General features: G+C 27.6%; 4 protein-coding genes across 10 annotated transcripts; 2 read left to right on the top strand and 2 right to left on the bottom strand.

Annotated features, from left to right (window-relative positions):
* The first annotated feature begins 1,778 nt into the window (after positions 1 to 1,778).
* On the top strand, positions 1,779 to 4,045 carry LOC132914959 (eukaryotic translation initiation factor 4E-binding protein). Of its 4 annotated transcripts, none has more exons than XM_060974506.1 (4): positions 1,779 to 1,933; positions 2,232 to 2,380; positions 3,328 to 3,480; positions 3,672 to 4,045. In XM_060974506.1, exons 2-4 carry the CDS (start codon positions 2,239 to 2,241, stop codon positions 3,719 to 3,721), a joined length of 345 nt encoding a protein of 114 aa, XP_060830489.1. In that variant the 5' UTR covers positions 1,779 to 1,933; positions 2,232 to 2,238; the 3' UTR covers positions 3,722 to 4,045. The 4 variants fall into 4 exon arrangements, with proteins under 4 accessions (XP_060830489.1, XP_060830490.1, XP_060830491.1 ...); XM_060974507.1 differs by having other exon boundaries at positions 1,791 to 1,933; positions 2,185 to 2,380; XM_060974508.1 differs by having other exon boundaries at positions 1,856 to 1,874.
* Positions 3,961 to 5,701, bottom strand: LOC132914951 (stimulator of interferon genes protein homolog). The gene has a single exon (XM_060974495.1). The coding sequence runs from the start codon at positions 5,695 to 5,697 to the stop codon at positions 4,636 to 4,638; it is 1,062 nt and encodes a 353-aa protein (XP_060830478.1). The 5' UTR covers positions 5,698 to 5,701; the 3' UTR covers positions 3,961 to 4,635.
* Positions 5,702 to 6,135: 434 nt separating this feature from the next.
* On the top strand, positions 6,136 to 17,750 carry LOC132914938 (macoilin-1). 4 transcript variants are annotated; one of them, XR_009659732.1, is made up of 13 exons: positions 6,137 to 6,662; positions 7,264 to 7,405; positions 7,479 to 7,605; positions 7,678 to 7,807; positions 8,058 to 8,124; positions 8,203 to 8,410; positions 8,491 to 8,749; positions 8,845 to 9,090; positions 9,336 to 9,512; positions 9,663 to 9,941; positions 10,196 to 10,389; positions 10,585 to 16,915; positions 17,082 to 17,750. XR_009659732.1 is itself a non-coding variant. In XM_060974466.1 (12 exons), exons 1-12 carry the CDS (start codon positions 6,583 to 6,585, stop codon positions 10,845 to 10,847), a joined length of 2,154 nt encoding a protein of 717 aa, XP_060830449.1. In that variant the 5' UTR covers positions 6,136 to 6,582; the 3' UTR covers positions 10,848 to 17,750. The 4 variants fall into 4 exon arrangements, 3 of the variants coding, with proteins under 3 accessions (XP_060830449.1, XP_060830448.1, XP_060830447.1); XM_060974466.1 differs by having other exon boundaries at positions 6,136 to 6,662; positions 9,354 to 9,512; positions 10,585 to 17,750; XM_060974465.1 differs by having other exon boundaries at positions 8,203 to 8,407; positions 10,585 to 17,750.
* Positions 17,751 to 18,388: 638 nt separating this feature from the next.
* Positions 18,389 to 20,219, bottom strand: LOC132914952 (m7GpppX diphosphatase). The gene is made up of 4 exons (XM_060974496.1): positions 19,654 to 20,219; positions 19,431 to 19,576; positions 18,946 to 19,282; positions 18,389 to 18,753 (listed from the first exon to the last, which is right to left on the bottom strand). The coding sequence occupies exons 1-4, from the start codon at positions 20,006 to 20,008 to the stop codon at positions 18,572 to 18,574; spliced, it is 1,020 nt and encodes a 339-aa protein (XP_060830479.1). The 5' UTR covers positions 20,009 to 20,219; the 3' UTR covers positions 18,389 to 18,571.
* Between the last annotated feature and the right edge of the window lie 46 nt (positions 20,220 to 20,265).

Raw genomic sequence — 20,265 nt, 5'->3', positions numbered from 1 at the left:
GGGGTTTGCGATGACCGTAGATCCTCGATATAACATAATAATCCAAGAGCCCTAAGATCCACCTTCATTTCAACGTAATTATTTACTTTATCCAAACGATATATAATAATGTGTATGTAACAACAAATAATCGATATGACTGTAATGTATTGGCACAAGTTAATATTAAAATGGATCGAAAGCCCGAATTGTTCTCAAGCCTGTTGCTTTCATAATTTCAATATTAGAAATTTGCTTTTAGAAACTAAGCATTCAAAGTCTGATTTCTTTCAATTCCAAGTGACCCTTAAATATCGATGAATAACTAACCAAACGATTATTAATTGCTAACTTATTAAATTACCGAAATGTCGCTGTATTTCTCAAGAGGAAGTGTACTAAGATATGGTATGTCCAATGATGCATTGAATTTCGATAATAATACGAAGTTTCTTCGTCAAATGTATAAGTTGTTTAAAAAAGGAAGAGTTAATTATGAATTTTTAATCGGGTTTATATATTTGCTATTTATATCGAAAAGGAGAAAGTTCGAGTAATATATTCTAATCTTCTCCATTAAGAAACATTCTGATCTTGAACTAAAAATTCTTCAAATCAAAAATAGCAAATGATTCGGAAGTATGTCGCTGCCACCATGGTGGAAAACGCCGGACGTGAATACACTTTTATTTACACTTTTTGAACCATGTACATACTAATACCAAATGTATTAGTAAAATGTGTAATCATGTTTCAAATATAATAACGAGAATTGGAATAATATTTAAAAAGTACATGAACACGATTAATTTATTAAAGAACATTTGATAACATTAGTAGGTACATTATCTTTCTTTATTCGTTCAACTTTAGTTTAATTACAATAAAAATCTTTTAAATAAAAAATTAAATTGTTATATATTTTTAATATCGATAATGGTCAGTCATAAACTACTTAAATTTTTGTGGCTTCAGTACCGTTAAGTAATACTTATAAATTAAAAACTAAAGTTTTTCATTTGTTAAATGACATTCAAATATTATTGATCTTTTCTCGTTATGGATTTTTATGTTTAGATATTTGTAAATATCTATATTTTGTTTTTTTATATAATTAAACAAATTTAATTCCGTAATAATTCAAACTAAATAGATTAAGTACTTGATAGTACAATATCTGAGAAAATAAAAAATATTGCAGGAATAATAATATGGCGAGGAAGGTAGATATTATCATATACTTTTATTCTATGTATTAAAAATGTATATGATTAATAATGGAGGACTTTTTATATTATACTTTTGTTCATCTCTAAATAGTTTAATCAATAATTTAACGTTGCATAAAAAATGTGATCACTAACAAAAAATACTTAACTGCACAACTAGCTTCACAAAGTTACATATATCCAAATTATTCAATTTTTCTTCAACAAATTCATGATTACTAGAAAATTATTAAAAACTCCAATTTTTAATAATGATTATTAGTAAAAATAGAATAGCTATATACTATTGAACATTTAAAATTAAATTTCGATTAATATTTTAAATATTTTTGTTGTTTATAATATATTATTTATTGATTAAGATTGAAAAACATATTAAAATTTCATAATAAAGTTATATATTAATATAATCTGGAATTTAAATGCTTTTAATATAATCTTGCTGCATAGATATGTAAATACATAGAATACTCGTGTTTACAATATTTAAAACGTGTTATAACATTTGAATACATAATTACTAATTAACGTACTTGAATTTAATTTAGTACAATGATAACACGATAGTTCGCGCCAATGATTGGTAATGCTTTGGGTAGTATTTCTGTAGTATCTTAGAAGTGGGGAGAACTTGTGAACTTATATAAAACAATTACTTATCGTATGGTGAGACTTTGTGTTGTGAATTGTTGTGTTCGTTCGTGATTCGATCTTTTAGGTTACACGTATGTTATACTTTGTTTATACTTAATTAATTTTATTGCGTCCGTGCAATATTCTAACTGACTTAAACAGTGGGCATGAAATTCGTTTAAAATTCTTATCAAAACCAATTCTTTCAATGATTCTGTTTATATTCGTATCTCCAAATCGAGCATAAGGACTTCGTCATTTTTTGTAAATTACGCAGTAAAATTATTTGTCAACAGCCATAGCGAATCGTTTTACAAACCTTATATTTATGTTTTATTTAAAGCAATTTTCCTGAACTGAAATTCTTTTTATTCTTGAAAAAACTGAAAGATCAAGCATGTCTGCATCGCCGATTGCTAGGCAAGCTACCCAGAGCCAAAACATACCTTCCAAACGAGTCGTTATTAACGATCCCAGTCAGTTACCTATTGATTATTCATCTACCCCCGGTGGAACGCTTTTTTCAACTACACCCGGAGGTTAGTGTCTTTCTTCTTTTACGTTACTAGTAAACTATTAACCCATTAAACAATAATTTAGGTAATTATATTGATCAGAATATATTCCACCAATGTTCATGATTTTCAAATATGATGTCAAGGTCATGATTTTGAGTAATTTTATTTATATGTATGTATAGTCGCAGTCCGGATCTAGTTTCCGAAGTACTCATAAAAATATTTTTGATACTTTTTACTTTGGCATGGATTAGGTCTGATTATATTGTGAAGTTATAATGTACACATATCAATATAATTTTATTATATAGAAGATATTAATGTAATTGTATAAACTTTATACATTTTTCAATTGTTTTCATCCATTTTATTAGTTTTCATTCTTGTAAAACATCTTGTACTTTGTATTATGTTTATAATTTATCATGTTCTAGTAACTTTTTTTTGGGAGTGTATTTCATCTTTTCTTAAGAGATTAAGTTTATTGTAGTTCAATTATAATCTTACAATTAAATTTAAATTTCAGTTATTAGTTAAACATCACAATATTTGTTCAAAATTCAAATATGCGACACACAATTATATAAATTGGTCTAGACACTCAGTAAAGAAAACCATCCGAAAATTGAATCATGACTAGTTGTAAAAAATTAATAAAGTACGTGTTTGTACGAAACAAACAGAGACGAGTACAGTATCTCTATCTCTGTCTGAAACATTTATAGCATGTCATGCATGCGCAGAACAAGAATCTTCTTGTCTCCCATGTTGATCTTTCACAATTAATTACAATTAAATTTTCGGACAGTTTCTCTAGATTTCAGTGTATGAGTGTCAAGAGCTGTTTATAATATGATCGTGATAGTACATATGAGATATTACTATAATTATTAATATAATTGTATATAATTTTTTGAGAGAGCGTAAAGAATATTCTCATTATATAAATAATTAATAATTTTTTCTAGGTACACGTATTGTTTATGAACGTGATTTCTTGATGAATTTACGAAATTCTCCCATATCACGAACACCACCACGAAATATGCCATCCATACCCGGAGAGTTATTAAAAAATACATCAAGTCTCTCAACATCAGCGAAAAATCAAATTAACAAAGGTCAATACTTATTTCGCAAGACTACTAGTAAATTATAGATTTTTATGTATTTATAGGAAATGTAAACGTGCAAAATTGCATGGTATTCATAAAAATATCTTTTTGTATAAACATCTGCAGTCTGATTACAATAATATGATTTAGATTTTGGATAGGTTATGCCATAACTTTTTGATTGTAACATGTTACAGATACTCCAGTAATTGAAGAATCTGCAGAACAATTTGAGATGGACATGTAAGAAACTGTAATTACAATATATTCATGTTGTGCCAGCCACTTTAATGAATAGTAAATATCAATATATAACAGAAAAATATATTAGCAATTTTTATATAACTATGTGCCATTAGGGGCCTTAAATAGTAATAAGTGTTTATAACATCTAAAAATGTTAAATATAATTGATATAGTTACACTGATTCATTGCATTATCATCTTATATGCTAATAAAGGTGACAAAAAATTTTAATCAGTACATTCATGTTTGCACTATTGGATGTATTACTTTATAATTTCACATATATTTGTACTACAATGAATAAATGATATTTTGATAATAAAAGTTATTACTTGTGAATCATAGTTACAGACTTATTAGGGAGCTGTTTTAGTCCATAGAGAATTTATTTTTGTTATGTAAATTAAGTTATTCGACTTTTATTTCAATATAATGTTTTAATATGATTAAATATTTTCACAATTAAGTTTTATACAATCGAATTTTGTAGATCAAAATATATCATAAAATAGATGAAAAATTTTCAATCTTTAACATTTATTTTATGAGAAGAATAGGGAAAATTTGGTAAAAGTAAAGAAAATCGAAAATATATTTTTCGTTTCCTATGAAAATGATATTTTAGAAATTCAAAATGTTTAACAGACTTAATCATGATATAGATTTAATTATAAGTTGTAAATTATATTAAATATCAATATATAAAATTCTATGTATTTAAATATACATTTATTTCTTTCATATAAAATAATTTCGTATAAAATATTAATTTTCATTTATTAAAGAGTTAAACCAAATATATACTATATATTTGTCAAAGATTAGCCAATATTTGTATAACTGTTATATTGTTATATCACATTAACATAGCTTAATAATGTGTTATTTTTTATGCCATTAGAGTGCGTTAAAATTCAGGTAAATATACTGTATGTATTTTCTCCAGTTATGTTCTGAATTTTGAATATTCTGTCTAAAATAACTTTCGCCACATTGACTTTTGTTCCATTATTGTCATAATCATTGTAATAAATTAATTCGCAAAGATCCGCGCATTCTGGATCAGCATCTATTAACTGTTTTAATTTTTCATAAAATTTCTGTATGATTAATTTGCAGTATTTCTTATAAACATTTGTTTCATTGTGAGCGTGTTTTTGAACTTCATAGAAAGTTAACAAAGGTGATGCACCTTCTACCACTATATAGAAAGGTGTCTCTAATCTTTGACCATTGGGATAAATTTTATATACACTATTGTGATATGTTCGCCCTTTAACTCCTGCTCGATTCAATACTTCCTTTTCTAAATTCATTGCACTTTCCATCCAATGATATGAAGCTTCTTTCAGATTAGGTGGAATGTACGATGATGAAGGAATTAAAATAAATAGTTTGTGAACACTTATATATATACCATGACTGTCTTCAATATTTTCTATCTTTTCAATTAAACCTTTGTTAATAGATCCTGTTGAAGGAAGTATTATTCTTAAATATCCATAATAATAACTGTATGCCATAGAGGTTCCATAATCCAAACCCTTCATTGACTTAATATCAAAACTATTTTCTTTTCTCTTTTCATATGAGTTCGTGATTAGTAATAATATATATGAAATTCCAGAGCATATAAAACATGTGAATGCGTCAAATATTTGCATGTAGTTATAAATATAATGATATTTAGTCATGGTTACCATAATAAAACATATTAAATTAATGTAAGACAACATATTTACATTAAATTTAATATCAGTGCTTTCTACAATCAGAATATTTGTACTGTGGATACACTGAAATAAAATGGTTAAAATCTTCAAGATTATGAAATAAAAAAATATAACAAAGACATAATTTTGTACAGTGGGTATACTTCTATTTGTTATTTCAAAGCATATTTCGGCTGTAATGCTCATAACAATGCAATTCACTAGAATTAAGTGTACACACTCATCCATTTTAACATTCATCATCGGTATCAATATGTTACATCAGCAGAGACTGCAAGTGATAAATAGAATAAGTAAAATTATCTATGATAAATTTACTTATTATTAGTTATTACTAATAATTATTTCAATAAATGTACCTGTTTGATTATTAATAAAACAAGACATTTCAGACTTTTTTTATGTCCTATGTAAATCTCCTTTGTAACTCAACATCGGCAAATGATGAATACGAGTAAGAACAAGATAAATAATTTTTCAAACTTCTTTTTACTATAGATAAATAAATAAAATAGATAGGCAGATAAAAAAAGATTAATAGAAAATGCTTTGCGTTAAACAACAAGATAAACTTATATATTATATATAATATACTTATATATATCAGGTGACAAGATGAAGCGGGAACAAAACAGAGATAGAGAGGTAGCAAAAGAGTAAGAGAAAGGTAGTTCACGTATCGCTAGGTCAGAGCGCTGTTAACGTAAGTGAAACAAGTCGATTGACCTACGGTACAATCGAAACCATGTACGATCGATAAAGTCCATTATCTGGAAACATTTTCTGCAAAAATTACTTAGTTCTTTCCATGCCTGTTTATTTACCGAGTAGGGTACGATATAAGTGTAAATCAGTCGCAAGTGCATTGCAAACTAAAATATCCCAGCAGGTGATTTTTGTTGCTGATTAGCGCCATATCCCACAATGGACCAATCAGCTGCTCGGTAAACCGCCGTAAAACCTCGAATCTGTCCGCAGACGAATGACAACAAAAGAGACTGATAGAAGTCGCGCGCGCGAGACAGTGGATTTTTTTCGCGACTCCGCCGTGAAGATTTGCGGTTTTTTCCATTTTGTTGCTCGCCGCGAATAACGTCGGTTTGGCCGGTGGTGAAAGCGTCGAGGAATATGAAGAGAAGAAATGTCGAGTGTGGTAAGCTTCGGAGGCCCTTGAAACGCAACAAGCTCACTGAGGGGATCTACGGAAGGTAAGTTTTCGCCGCCATATGTCTTCTCATTTGGAACGGCTAATTTTAAAAATAACCAAAAATCTGACCGATCGCTCCTCGAGATATTTGTCAAATCGTCGATCGAAAACTGTTACGTACTTTCGGGTTGATACGAAGTGCGAAACCTCTGTGATACATTGTGTCAATACGTGATCATCCACCGCTTCCCAGAAGCTGCTTGACATTTCACTAAAACCTTGACCATGTGTGCCTGTTTTTTACAAAAACATTTGTTGAGTTACATCTTTATAATTGTTTTCTTACCAGTATTCACAATTTTTCGTCTAACGTGCCATGTAATTGAAAGATTTTTACGTCTAACCACATCAAAGAAATTTGCCAGTTCAACAACTTTTCCTTCATTTATTCCTTTTTCTTAAAAACTATATTAACGTTGGCTTACATCATATAATTATATAATTCAGATTTGTTATTTATTTTATTTAGTTAAGAGGTGTTTATTTTGTTTTGTCGCAGGGTTTGTTTCCTTTGAAATATTTTATACTTTTGCAATTTAGATCCTTAATTATATAATTGTGTTACAAGAATGATAATAAAATAATGAAATTTTTTATTTCAGTACTTTACTTTATCTAAAATTTCTCCTACTATGGGCCATGGTAATTTTGGCAGACTTCATTTTAGAATTCCGATTTGAATTTTTGTGGCCGTTTTGGCTACTTCTCAGAACTGTTTACGATTCTTTTAAATATCAAGGCTTGGTAAGTAATCTACATTTCAAAACACGTGTGCTTATACCTGATTTTAAAATAACATAGATTATTATATTTCCAGGCCTTCTCTGTATTTTTTATTTCTATTGCTCTTACATCAGATATGATTTGTTTCTTTTTCATACCAGTACATTGGTTGTTTTTTGCTGCTAGCACTTATGTTTGGGTACAATATGTTTGGCACACAGGTAAATATAAACATATCTTTAAGTTGTTTGAATTGCAATGAGATTGATATAAATATATTGTATATGGAACAGATAAAGGTGTGTGTCTTCCAACTGTGATGTTATGGTTACTATTTCTATACATAGAAGCAGCAGTTCGATTAAGAGATTTGAGACATATGCCCTTTCATTTGGATCTTTGTCGACCATTCGCAGCACACTGGTATATATATTTTTGTTATTATACTCTCTTTCCTTTCTTTATTTATGCATTTATTCTTTGCCACTGAATATTGTAAGATACACTTCAGAGGAACAATTTTATGACTAACAAAAAAGTAATAACCTATTCCTGTATTACTATACAAAATCTGTTATTATAAATAAAACATACTTTACTATTTTAATATTGAATTGACAATATTAATTCAAATGTAATAATAAAAATAATTGTAAGTATTATCTTTTTTCAGCATTGGTTATCCAGTAGTTACATTAGGTTTTGGTTTTAAGACCTATATTGGCTACAGAATGAGACAGGTAAATCTGTAATTAATACATAATCATTCAAAGACTATTTTTAAAGGTTTTATTTACATGACTGCCTTTTTTTGCCAGAGAAAACAAAAAGATGTAGCGAAGGAGAATGAATTCTATCTACAACTATTGCAGCAAGCACTGCCTCTAGAGCAACAAACTTCCACTACGATACAACCGATACAAGTTCAATCACAAACACATATTACAACATTAGAGCAACATGTTAAGTCACAAAATAATAAATTAAATTTGCAGTGCAATCCAAGTCCTGAAAAAAGTAGAGGTAGTTTGTATTTATTTTCAACTTTTAATATATATATATAATAGCAAAATAGTAATATAGCTTAATCATAAAATGTATTGTAGGAAGCAGTAATAATTCTGTAGAAACAGGTGTACAAAATGGTAGTTTACATATAGGGACACAAATTATATCAACAAACCAAAATGTAACAACAAAAAATAATCATAGGAAGTCCTTAGACAAAGGTGAAAAGCAAGAAGAGCAGCATAATAAGCATAATGTAACAAATGTATCACAATCTGATAAAAACGATAAAAGATTTATACATACAAATGGGAATACTGTTAATCACAGTGATATGCAATTCATTGAAAGAATTGGGTAAGTTGGGTGACATGTGTATCTTGGAAACTAAACAGTATCCATATTATGTAAAGTAATAAAAGATTCGTTAACATTTTAAATAAAAATTATAGATCAATAAATGATTTTGATGCCAATGAAGTAGAGAAAGACAAATTTATTAAAGGTGTAAATTGTGGGCATACTACAATAAAATCACAGACTAATGGTTCTGTAACAGGAAAGTGGAATAATATAAAAGAAAATCGGGAATCATCGTCCACTGTTAATACTCAACGTGAACGAAAAACACGTCAAGTGAAAGCCACGGTTGATAATATAACTGAGCAGCAAAAGCAGCAAGATGAATATTGTCAAAGGTATGTTATTTACATCAATTAGTGAATTAACAAAAATGTTATTTTATGCAACATATTTTTTGTGCTCTTCATTTTTATATCCATATATAAAATTGAGATTTAATACTGTGTATACTTATACTTTCCTTATACCTTAATCCTTAAGATTTTCTTAAAATGTAATTATTATTTTTATTGAATTGAAAGATATGTAACTCTATATTATCAGATTTTTTCTTTAGTGTAATATAATATCGTTTAAATAGGTTACTGATGTGTCGCAGGCTCGAAGTTGACATAAAACGCTTGAAGTCAGATCTGCAATCCAGTCGACAACTGGAACAGGAACTACGTTCCCAGATTAGTTCTCTACAAAATGGAGAACGTCAAGCTAAGGGTGATATACAGCAACTTCAGCATGATAATGATCAGTTGCAAAGCAAGTGCGTATACACACACACAGTATCATTTCTATACTGTTAAAATAGTACTTAAAAGATCTATTTTTCTTCTAATACGCGTATACGCGTAGATATTTTTACACTATTAAATATATTTTTATTTATATACATAAATATTTGTATTTTGGATAGATTACACGGATTAGTAACAGCTCGTCAATTAGATAAACAAACGATGGCTTCGTTGGAAAAACGAATCGTAGAAGAGCGGAAACAGCGCACTGCTTGCGAAACATCTTTAATTTCCGAGAGGCGAGCACGACGAGCTGCAGAAGAAGCACGATCTGCAATTCCGCCTCCACCTCCGCCACTTATTAGACAAGAATGTACAGATACTTGTAAAAGTCGTAGAACACAAATGGAACAAGATCTCAAAAACTTACGGCGAGAACTTAAAACGAAGGAAGAGAGGTAAAGATGTTGAAATAATAAACAAATTTTTATGTAAATAATATTTTAAATATAAATATAAGCTGACACATCGAAATATAAAACAATAATATCTATAGTGTCGTAAATATACTAGGTAATAGTCAAAATTTCATTCAAATGTAAACAATTAAATTAAGTTCGAAGGTTTTTAATATGTTAATAATTAAATACTTTTTGTATTGTAAATTCACTAAACTATATATCAGATGTTAATTTCTTATATATTTTCTTAGATGCAACATATTAGAAAAAGATGTAACTCGTTGTAAGGAAAATCATAAAGAGTCTGAAATTTTACTCGGTGCACTAAATGCGCTACAAGATAGAACTGCGCATTTAGAAGACAACTTAAGTGCAGAAACGCGCATAAAGCTTGATCTATTTTCTGCACTTGGTGAAGCCAAGCGACAATTAGAAATCAGAGAAAGTAAGTAGGATTTGATTTACAATTATAAATCTTAAATATTTTTGGTAATCAAGGAAATGTATAAACTTAAGTGGGACCAAAACATCAATTTTTCAATATTTTTATATATTTTAGTATATGTATATTAAATCAATATATATATACATATATTTATGTATGTATGTGTATGTTAAATATCGCATATTGTTGAATCAGGTTTAATTAGATCTCAAGAAAAGGAAATTGAAATGTTAAAAGCAAAAATAGCTCAAGATTTAGCTGTAATGCCACAGGATACATTTGGACCTGCGCCAACCTGTGCGACATCTAAGCTTCGATTAAATAATGAAGTACGAGTAGTAGGTACGAAAATACGTTCAAATGAAAGTCTCTGTCCAGGGTGTACAGTTTCAAATTTGGATCCAAATGCGACAGCGTATACACCCAAGAATTCCCTAATAGCGTCTACCGAAGCTTGAAGAAACAATTTTTGGCCACATTATGACTTCACAAAAGTTGGGTATATATTTCATAAACATGTTTCAGTCTGTTTCTCAATGGAAGTATAAATATGAATTTATGTTTTATACGTGCATATATTTGTTTTATTGAAATCAAAGTTTTATATTTAAAATGCATAGGACTAATGAGATATAAGATCTTTTTAACACTTATAGTGTAGAATATTTGTGTAACATTTGCTTAAAAAACGTGGCTCATGCTATAAATTTGTCAAATTTCATATAACAGGAGATATCTTTTATAAATGTCTTCCATGGGAGGCTTCTGGAAACATGTTTTATATCGTACTTGTCACCTGAACTAATACAACGTTATTAACTACTTATGACCATGGGACGTGACTAATACTAAATTAAAAAAGTATTTAAAAATTAGTTACGTTCTGTTAAACGTGCTGTAGGTCGATCTAACAGGTACCTTCTTCATCTTTTTGGTACTTGCAACAGATGTATTAAGAAGAATTAAAACTAAAGTGAGGCAACAGTGACATGCGTAATCTAGTTATAGACAATTATTAAATTTTAAATTAAATTTAGTACTTCTATTTAGATGGTAACGTTTGATAAATTTACTGTTGACGTTTAACAGAAAACTGTATATTTTACTAATTTTTTATAGCGTTCGAATTATATCGATTTTCACACACTTTCTATTTAAAAATACCATAATGTAGATATAAAGAGCTAGAAAAACGATATAAATTGGATCGACGAACGACTAGCGGCATATCTTATTTGTTAGAAGCATAGAAAAATTGAAGACTCAATCTGTATTCGATCCTCCTACAGCATATGCCTAAATCTATGACGACTTGTTATAGACACAAATCTTGTTCAAGTCGTAATCCGAAGCTAGTCCAGCATACAAACTGTATTTAATGTCTTTGGCAAATGAAGCCATTTTAAGTCATGTGATCATCCAAAACCAGCCATTAATACACATTGAAAAACCTGCCGTTATCATTTGAGAGGATTGATGTAAATGTTAGAAACGCCAAATTTATTTTGAAATAATCACCAACTTATTGATTCTCTCTCTCTCTCTCTCTCTCTCTCTCTCTCTCTCTCTCTCTCTCATATTTCTCTACATTTTTTATATTTTTTAAATATCTCTGTAAACTTTTTTAGTTTAGTGGTACAATTGTGTATTGGCTTTCGAACGGTGCGAAATAAGTGTTAATGTTTCATAATGATTTTTTGAAACGTGTACAGTGTTTTATGTGATAGATAGAAATTTTGTAAACAAAGGAATTTTTAAGTTAAGTATATTATAATTGGTAATGAAGGGATAGATTTATTTTACCCAATTTGTTTAATGAGCTTCAAGAGATAAACTAATGTGTAATGCCACGCGCGTGTTTATTTATGTACTAAATTATTAAATCGTACATATAGGTAACCGAATCATTTTTCCAAATTGAACTTCTAATTTTTAATAGCGTTATATATATTGGAATTATACGGTTTTTCATTGAGCAGTCTGGAGGAATGAAACAAAGATTTTTTTTTTTAATTTATCCGCAAACGTCTTCCTTTCACACATTTGATGGATACATTTAATGTGTATAATGTGTGTCCCTTTTATAATACTATAAGTTTCATTATTATCAACCAGCGATGATGTAATTTAGTAAAAGTTGATTATCATTGACTATTTATATAATATATATTACTTACGCGATACGTCGTTTCTCTTTCTCTTTCATCGTTTTTATACTACTTTTTACATATCTAATTTATAGGTTTAATGTTGAAAGCATTAAATTCATTTTTTATAATTTTTAAGAGTAATATATTTAACACCGAACGATGTGTATGTATAAGAATTAATTATTAACGCTTAAATATTTTGTAGAAAAATAATTGAATTCTCTTTAAATTTTTTTCATTAATGAAGTATTAAAAGATTAATAGCAACACTAGAGTGTATACCAGTATATTCTTTCTAAGGTATAATAAACAAGTTAATTCCTTCACAAAAAAATAGTTGAGTTGCAAGTTTCAGAAAAAGATGGCATTACGTATAAAAGATCTCTAGAAAAAGATGTGAATTTTATATATGCTTTAAATCCGCAAGAAAGCCAGTACCTGCTTGCTCCAATGAATATTAATTAACGACTGGTTGATATCATAAAAGTCATTCTTCCATGATTGTATATATAAAGCACTGTCATGACAATTTATTAATAACATAGTGGATCATGACCAACTAGTCAAATGAATTTCTATAAGCACAAATATTTATTAAATATCTAATATTCATTTGATATTTCTGTCCTTACATGAAAAAGCAATAACAATTACTGTTTCTTCTCATTAATTAAAATTATAAAAGATTTGTCGATATTATCATCAAACTGTTAAGTTTATTAATCAATTTTGTGTTTCTTGGATGATCCACGTACTAAATATAATTGCAAAATGTTAATGCACAATGCATATGTTACGGGTTATAAAACTATTTTTATTTTATATTAAAATGTGGAAATTTCATCATTTTTGCTTAAAAAATTAAAAGCATATCAATACAAAAGTCATATAACTCTGAGAAAACCTATGCTTCATATTTCTTTTTTATTTTACTATGTAAACAGTGCTGATCTTTTTTCGTTCCTAGATTTGCATAAAAAATATTTAAAATTTAATAATTCACTGATGTTGGCAATTAAACTGTAGGGGAATAATGTGCTTACTTTAATTTTGTTAATGCTTCTTTATATAAGATTTATAAAGGAAACGATACAGTTCATTTTACACACGCTAAAATTCGTTATTCCATCAATAATTATCATTCAACTGGTATGGAAATTTGTTTTATCATTAAGATTAATTTCTTTATAGTTAAGATCAATCAGACTTGTGTCTATGTCAACTTGTATCATTATGTGCATAAGCCTTTATAATGTAATGAAACGGTGTAAATAATTACTTAAAATAGACTAAACGCAAAGCAAAACTTATTAAAATTGTTTGGGCACTTGCGTAGCATAGTTAAAGCACATTATATAAAATTAATTAGTTTAATTTATTTTAAGTGAAAGCTCTTTTAACTCATTTATGATCGTAATCTTTTAATCAATTTTCTAATCATATTATCTTAAGTCAGTTATGAAATTTAGAAAAAATTAAATTGAAATTGATTGCTTTCAATATACATCATTACTTTACCATAGTAGCAAAGCAGAATCAGTATTATAACAAGAAATGTTATGATAAATAATGAATTAAACGAATTAAAAATATTAAATAAAATATAATAATTTCTAAATGATGTTTCAACTTAATAGAAATTATTTATCAGATAAATCATTTAAAAAATAAATAAACAGAATATTATGTAGATGATATAAAAAACATAGTGAATTTTTGTTAATTACCTTTTTTTATTGAATATACATACAGTTGAGTGTAATGCATTACACACAAAAGAAATTTAATAATGTTTTTAATGCAGAACATAAATGAGTTAATTTGATAAAAGTGTAAAATGCTTGTATGGAAATATCATTTTGAAAAACGAATGCTTTTCTTTTCAAGGTATCGCATTATCAAGTGCACATTAAGTACCTGATCAGGGGATGCCGTAATATTTGCGGCTAATATACTTATCATGGATTTAATTCCGCTATAAGGCTGGTTTCACGAATATACTCTTGCTATTTAATTAATTCATATTGTTTGTATTGAGTTAATGTGATATATTTTATAAGCATATATACACGCACATGACTTGGCACATGACATTCACATTCATGCTGTACATGTCCATTTAACTTTCATATAGCATATACACGTACATTTAATTGTTTGGTATAGAACAGCTTGGGATTAGTCGTCTATATTTAATTACATATGTAATAGCTTACGAAGAAGCATTCTTTCTATGTGACTCGGAGCGACTGCATAGTAATTGCACCTCACATTTGTAAGGAATTGTATGTTTCATGTCGTACTTTGTAGTAAAGTACTTTGTAGTATATTATTTGAAATGCACTGAAATAATTTCTTTATGACAATAACGATATATTGATTTTGTTATGTATTTAAATGTTTTCGAATGAAGTATGAAGATTTGTTACAAAAAGTACTTTTTTAGTTTAAAAAGGAAAGTTTGTTTTAGAATTCAAGTTAAATTTATGATAGAATATTGTATTGTGATTAATAATTATGTTTTGCAACATAATATTTCTTTTTTATGTTTTTACATATTGTTATACAGGATAATTTTGAATAATGAAATTATAAATATGATGGATAATTGATTAACTATGAAACAGTGAAGAAATCTAAAAAGAAAGATAATGTTACTGTATTCTAACAACCATATCTTGAAATTCTGATGTTGCTGTATGTATATTTTTCATACTACAGCTAAATAATAAAATATGAACATAATTTAAGATATGTACATACTTTTACAATCAAATTTTATAAAAATTGGATTGTTTGTTTCTATTTGAACGCTTTAAAATGCGTTAAAATGTATATACATAATTATATTTATTACACGATTCGTGGATAAAATTTTTCTCGTAAAAATAGAATACAAAGTACTTGATTCGTTATGTTTATGAGATTTTATAAATAAACAATTATAAAAACAAGATGTTAGGTGTACAGTTCATAATGATCTTTTGGAAGTGTATAATATTGCACAGTCATGTAATGTACTTGTATATGCATGTGATATATTAACGTCATCCCTATGGTATTATGTGATTTTTATTGTAATAAATCAATTAATGAGTTTATTAAGATGAAATAACACTGCATTAGGATGATAATCATTTTAACGGTTTTTTCCTTTTTTTAATTTATTTATTATCGTCATACGTATTGACAAGAAAGAAACAAGACTAGAAGAAATTTAATTACTTTAGGCAGTTTGCTATATTAAGACTTTTCATTCGTACTTTGTGGGACAAATAAAGTATTTTTTTTTACTTCGTAGATGAGAAACATGTAAAGTTTGACGGTGATATAAAGAAAGAGAAGATTGAAAAAATGTATATTATCAAAAGTAACGTGTATCGTGATTGTGTGAGTTAATAAGAAATTACTACATCTTTCTGAAAATGACCTTGTGTATTATGAAAGCGAAAATATGTTTTCGAGAACATGTATCGTTATGTTTTATAGCTGTACTATCATCACGAACTTTATGTTTAATACGATTCAGATATTCAGATATAGTGATAAATTTTTCTTTCGTTTTAAACAATTTCATAAGAATACAACGCGTAGTTTTCGCATCTCATCATTTGAAGACTACAGGGAAAGAACATGATAAGACACATTTCCTATATTTTTTTACAAGAAATCAGTTTTAAAATTCAGTACATTATGGATCAAATCATGTCATCAAAAGTACGTTACTTTTACAATGTTTAATAAATAAAACAATTTTCTAAGACCCATTTTTTAAATTATATTCATAAAAATATAAATTTACATAAATATGTGCAGTCAATTTATCACGATTTTCTCCTGTGATCTTCGTTTATAATCGTACATTCGCTTCTCTTTCTCTCTTTTAGTTTAGTGTTAAGGTAATTTTCAAAATCTTGTTAAGGTATGTACCTTAAGAAAGAAAGAAAAATGAAAAAAATGATTTTGATCTCGTAATGTGATGACAATGCACGCAAATGCCCTTCTCTTCTCCATGCGTTCATATTTTAAAGAAAGAAAGGAAAACGTCTGATCTTTTAACGTTCTTCGTTATCCCATTCTCGACTATTTGAATCGTTTCAGTTCGAATAGAATGGCCGGCATTACACTGAAATTGGTCTAGTCTGTATGAATGTGCGTAGTTCATTAAGGACAAGCTGAGTGGAACATTTTTACGATTTATTTAAGCGAACTTTGCGAAACAAAAATATACTTTATTAAACTCCCTGTCTCTCGCATAAAAGATATTTAAAAAAAGGAAGGAAATGTCTTGCTTGAAAGATGAGAATCTTTCGAGGCGGAAATTTGTTTTTGCGTGACTTCTATACAATAAATCAGAAAATCTTACGTGTAGACATGTAAGTAAGTAAGTACATTATGGTTGTTGGTTTTTTTTTTTATTCGTATATATACTTTTTTGTAATTATATATCTTGATCTCGGAAGTAAATTTTTCTACGTCTTTATGTCAACGGCTCAATTAATATTAATCTCTTCTTTTCTTTTTTTCCTTCGTTTTTAAAAGGTGCACGCAATACTTCGACGAAAATACACATCATTGCTAAGGAATATCGTTGAAAAAAAACGGTGACAAGATTATACTTCCTCGATTGAGTTTTTAAATACTTCTATATCATTGTTTTTAGGTGGTTAAAAAGGAATTCGTACTCAACTCGTACTTTGTTATTATTATCATTCGTACTTTATTAAAATTTCATTCGTTTCGTAATTTTTTGAATTCTTCGTGCATGGTGATGAAAGGAATACAAATACATCGATCACGATGCGACATAATAAGCAAAAAAGATGTTCATTCTTCTCTTAATTGCAGCACAGTGAATTACAATTTGGATATTCGTGCATATTTAAAAACTCAAAATGTCTCATAATATTTTCATACGTAATAAATATGATATTTTAGTATGCATAAACAGTACTTTCTCCCAATCTTGTTACATTTTTTGTAAATAAATTCTATACTCTTTCCTTTATGCTATAAGATTTAAAAGAAAGAAAGAAAAAAAGGAAAAAAAATAGGTACTTCTTGGTATTGGTACTTAATGACTTTTCATTGTGTACTATGTACCACCATTTATATGATAGAAATATTTATTAAAATAAATATTGTAAAATGACACGTGTATAATTTATATATTATAATTAATATGATTAAATTGTCACGTGTACATATAAATCACCGTTATTTCATCAATTTTCTACCTCACCTATCGTTTCATATGGAACACATTGCAAGAAAGAAAAGGAGATTAATGTGAGTGAAGAAATTGTAATTGAAAACGATTGATTAGTTCTTAACGCGGTCAAGAATATCGGGAGAAATTGAAATTTCCATAAATATTATTCTTCTTGATTACGATAGTTGTTTTTTCCGTATTAATAAGAATAAAAACACCTAAGAAGTTACTTAAAATTAATGTATACGTAAGTAAATATATATGTGATGAATATACTTACTTTAAATAATATAATAATCAATGATATTACATATAAAGATAATATTTTGTTATTTAATTGAGTAAATATAGTTTGTCAATATTAAAATGAAAAATATATTTGAAAAGCCGTTTTTTAATTGTACTATTTATATCTAATATATACTGCTACAATTAATATTCATTTTCACTACATCATTACAAATACTTCACGAATGTTATTGTCAATAACCTATTAACTAAATATATTTAAAATATTCTAAATTTTACAGTCTTATTTGTATACTATCTTTTTTCGAAGAGACTACGTCAATTCAATAAGAATTCATTCCAGATACACTCTTTTTTAATTAGAAATTTTCAAATGAAAAGCGATTCATATGATTCTTATATAAAACGTTTATTAATTACAAAGTATATTGAATTTATAATAATTTAAAATTATAAAATTACACTTGTAAATGATATTAATTTGATTTGTAAAATGCTGATACATTTTTTCATACACAGTTTATAAAACAATTACAATCATTTTAATACATAATTATTCTTGTCCTATTTTTCAATCTTCTGTAGTTTTAGATTTAGATACTTCATTTATAACTCCTTCTTTTACAAATTTAGTGTACAAAGGATCTCCTTCAGCAACAGCATATGACAGTACAGCCTTTGTATAATAATCTGACATTAATTCAATGTTTCTTATAATTGTAGATAGAAGATGTGCTTTCTCCACATATATACCTATGTAAGAAAAACATTTGAAAACCTGTGATACATTTGTTTTTAAAACATAATATAAATTTGTAAAACAATTATACAAGATTGGAAGATTAATTATTTTTCTTATCTGTTACATTATTTATTATAAAACAAACTTATTTCGTAGATGCAGACACAGTAGCAAGTCATAAAAATAAACCAAACTAAACTTACCTGGAGCTTCAAACATGAGATATGCAAAATGAACATGGAGATAATAATAGGATGGTTGATAATGTAAATATATTCTAAGTTGAGAAGCAGGTACATTAAACTTTTCAGCAATTGCAGCAGTTCCAGCTTCTCTTATATTCTTTAGTAAAGGAAGATGAGATGCATTCAATTCTCTAATACATTGAATCTTTTGAAATGGAAGTGCTATAAATTTTAATGTATTTGTTTGCCCATCCCATTTCAAATCATTTACTATTATAAACCCAGTCTTCTCATCTCTATCTTCGTATACAATTTTATCTTGTTCTGCCTTATGTTCCAAAATATTATACACCCACTAAAAAAATATAAAAATTCAATCTAATAAATAAATCTTATAGCAGTAAAAGCAAATTAAATTTTCATATGTTTAGTATGAAAATCTATCGAATATTTGTTTGCTTTTTCCTGTATATTATACTTTTTCTACTTTTTTGTACACATACTTCTATAGAAAAACTGCTTGACTCTATATATGGAAGAGTAATTTTTTGATATAGTTCATAAGTTTCATCTATGATATGAAGATCTTTCCTCCGAAATTTTTCGATATGTTTTGCCGTTGCAGGATGTATTATCGTCGCATTTATACCTTAAATGATAGAAAAGTTTTCAAGAATCAAAGAAGAAGAAAAAGGAAAATGAGGTTATAAATTTACTATAGTCTACCATTATATTTTTTAAGAGGATAACACTCATAATTCCCATAAATATTATTGTTATAAAGTTTGTGTAAAACTGTATCTTTATTAAATAATTCTTTCAAAGCTGCTTCATCATCCGAAAAATTTTGTTTCTCCAATAAAATAACCGCCGAACCTTCATATCCCTTAAAAGCACCCTCTATACATATCTGTTTCCTTGTGCAATTATTTTGCAAAACTTTTTTTATATTAAATGTAGACGAGCAGAATTCTACGTCATGTATACTAGTGGCATTTTTGCATTCATTTTCTGTTTCTATTTTAATTTTTTTCGCTGGAGTACATTCATCCGCACTGGTATTAGAAGATATCTCAGCCATTGTTGACGTTTTCTTCAAACAGCCCTCAATGTTAATTCATAAATTACATAAAATTGATTAAAAACACATTACATAAATAACATTTCCTCCGTTATTTTTCTTTCCATAAAATTACATTACCTTTTCTGGTGTAGTTTATCACTGACTGTTGATTATTAAGTTAAACAATATTCTTAGGTTATACGCATAACCTATATATATATATATATATATATATATATAGGTTAGTATACATATACAAGTGTATAATCTATATA

The sequence above is a fragment of the Bombus pascuorum genome, chromosome 15, assembly GCF_905332965.1.
Source record: "Bombus pascuorum chromosome 15, iyBomPasc1.1, whole genome shotgun sequence".
NCBI lineage: Eukaryota > Metazoa > Arthropoda > Insecta > Hymenoptera > Apidae > Bombus > Bombus pascuorum.
The sequence above is the reverse complement of the archived record's forward strand: the minus strand, read 5'-3'. Positions and strand labels throughout refer to the sequence as shown.

Excerpts from the sequence above, each read along its gene's own strand:
- LOC132914959 (XM_060974506.1), top strand. The coding sequence starts at position 2,239 with ATGTCTGCATCGCCGATTGCTAGGCAAGCTACCCAGAGCCAAAACATA. Across the intron at positions 2,381-3,327 it reads TTTTTCAACTACACCCGGAG|GTACACGTATTGTTTATGAA; the intron begins GTTAGTGTCTTT and ends AATTTTTTCTAG. Across the intron at positions 3,481-3,671 it reads GAAAAATCAAATTAACAAAG|ATACTCCAGTAATTGAAGAA; the intron begins GTCAATACTTAT and ends AACATGTTACAG.
- LOC132914951 (XM_060974495.1), bottom strand. The coding sequence starts at position 5,697 with ATGATGAATGTTAAAATGGATGAGTGTGTACACTTAATTCTAGTGAAT.
- LOC132914938 (XM_060974464.1), top strand. The coding sequence starts at position 6,583 with ATGAAGAGAAGAAATGTCGAGTGTGGTAAGCTTCGGAGGCCCTTGAAA. Across the intron at positions 6,663-7,263 it reads ACTGAGGGGATCTACGGAAG|TACTTTACTTTATCTAAAAT; the intron begins GTAAGTTTTCGC and ends TTTTTATTTCAG. Across the intron at positions 7,808-8,057 it reads CGACCATTCGCAGCACACTG|CATTGGTTATCCAGTAGTTA; the intron begins GTATATATATTT and ends ATCTTTTTTCAG.
- LOC132914952 (XM_060974496.1), bottom strand. The coding sequence starts at position 20,008 with ATGGCTGAGATATCTTCTAATACCAGTGCGGATGAATGTACTCCAGCG. Across the intron at positions 19,577-19,653 it reads TCCTCTTAAAAAATATAATG|GTATAAATGCGACGATAATA; the intron begins GTAGACTATAGT and ends CTATCATTTAAG. Across the intron at positions 19,283-19,430 it reads CAAGCAGTTTTTCTATAGAA|TGGGTGTATAATATTTTGGA; the intron begins GTATGTGTACAA and ends ATATTTTTTTAG.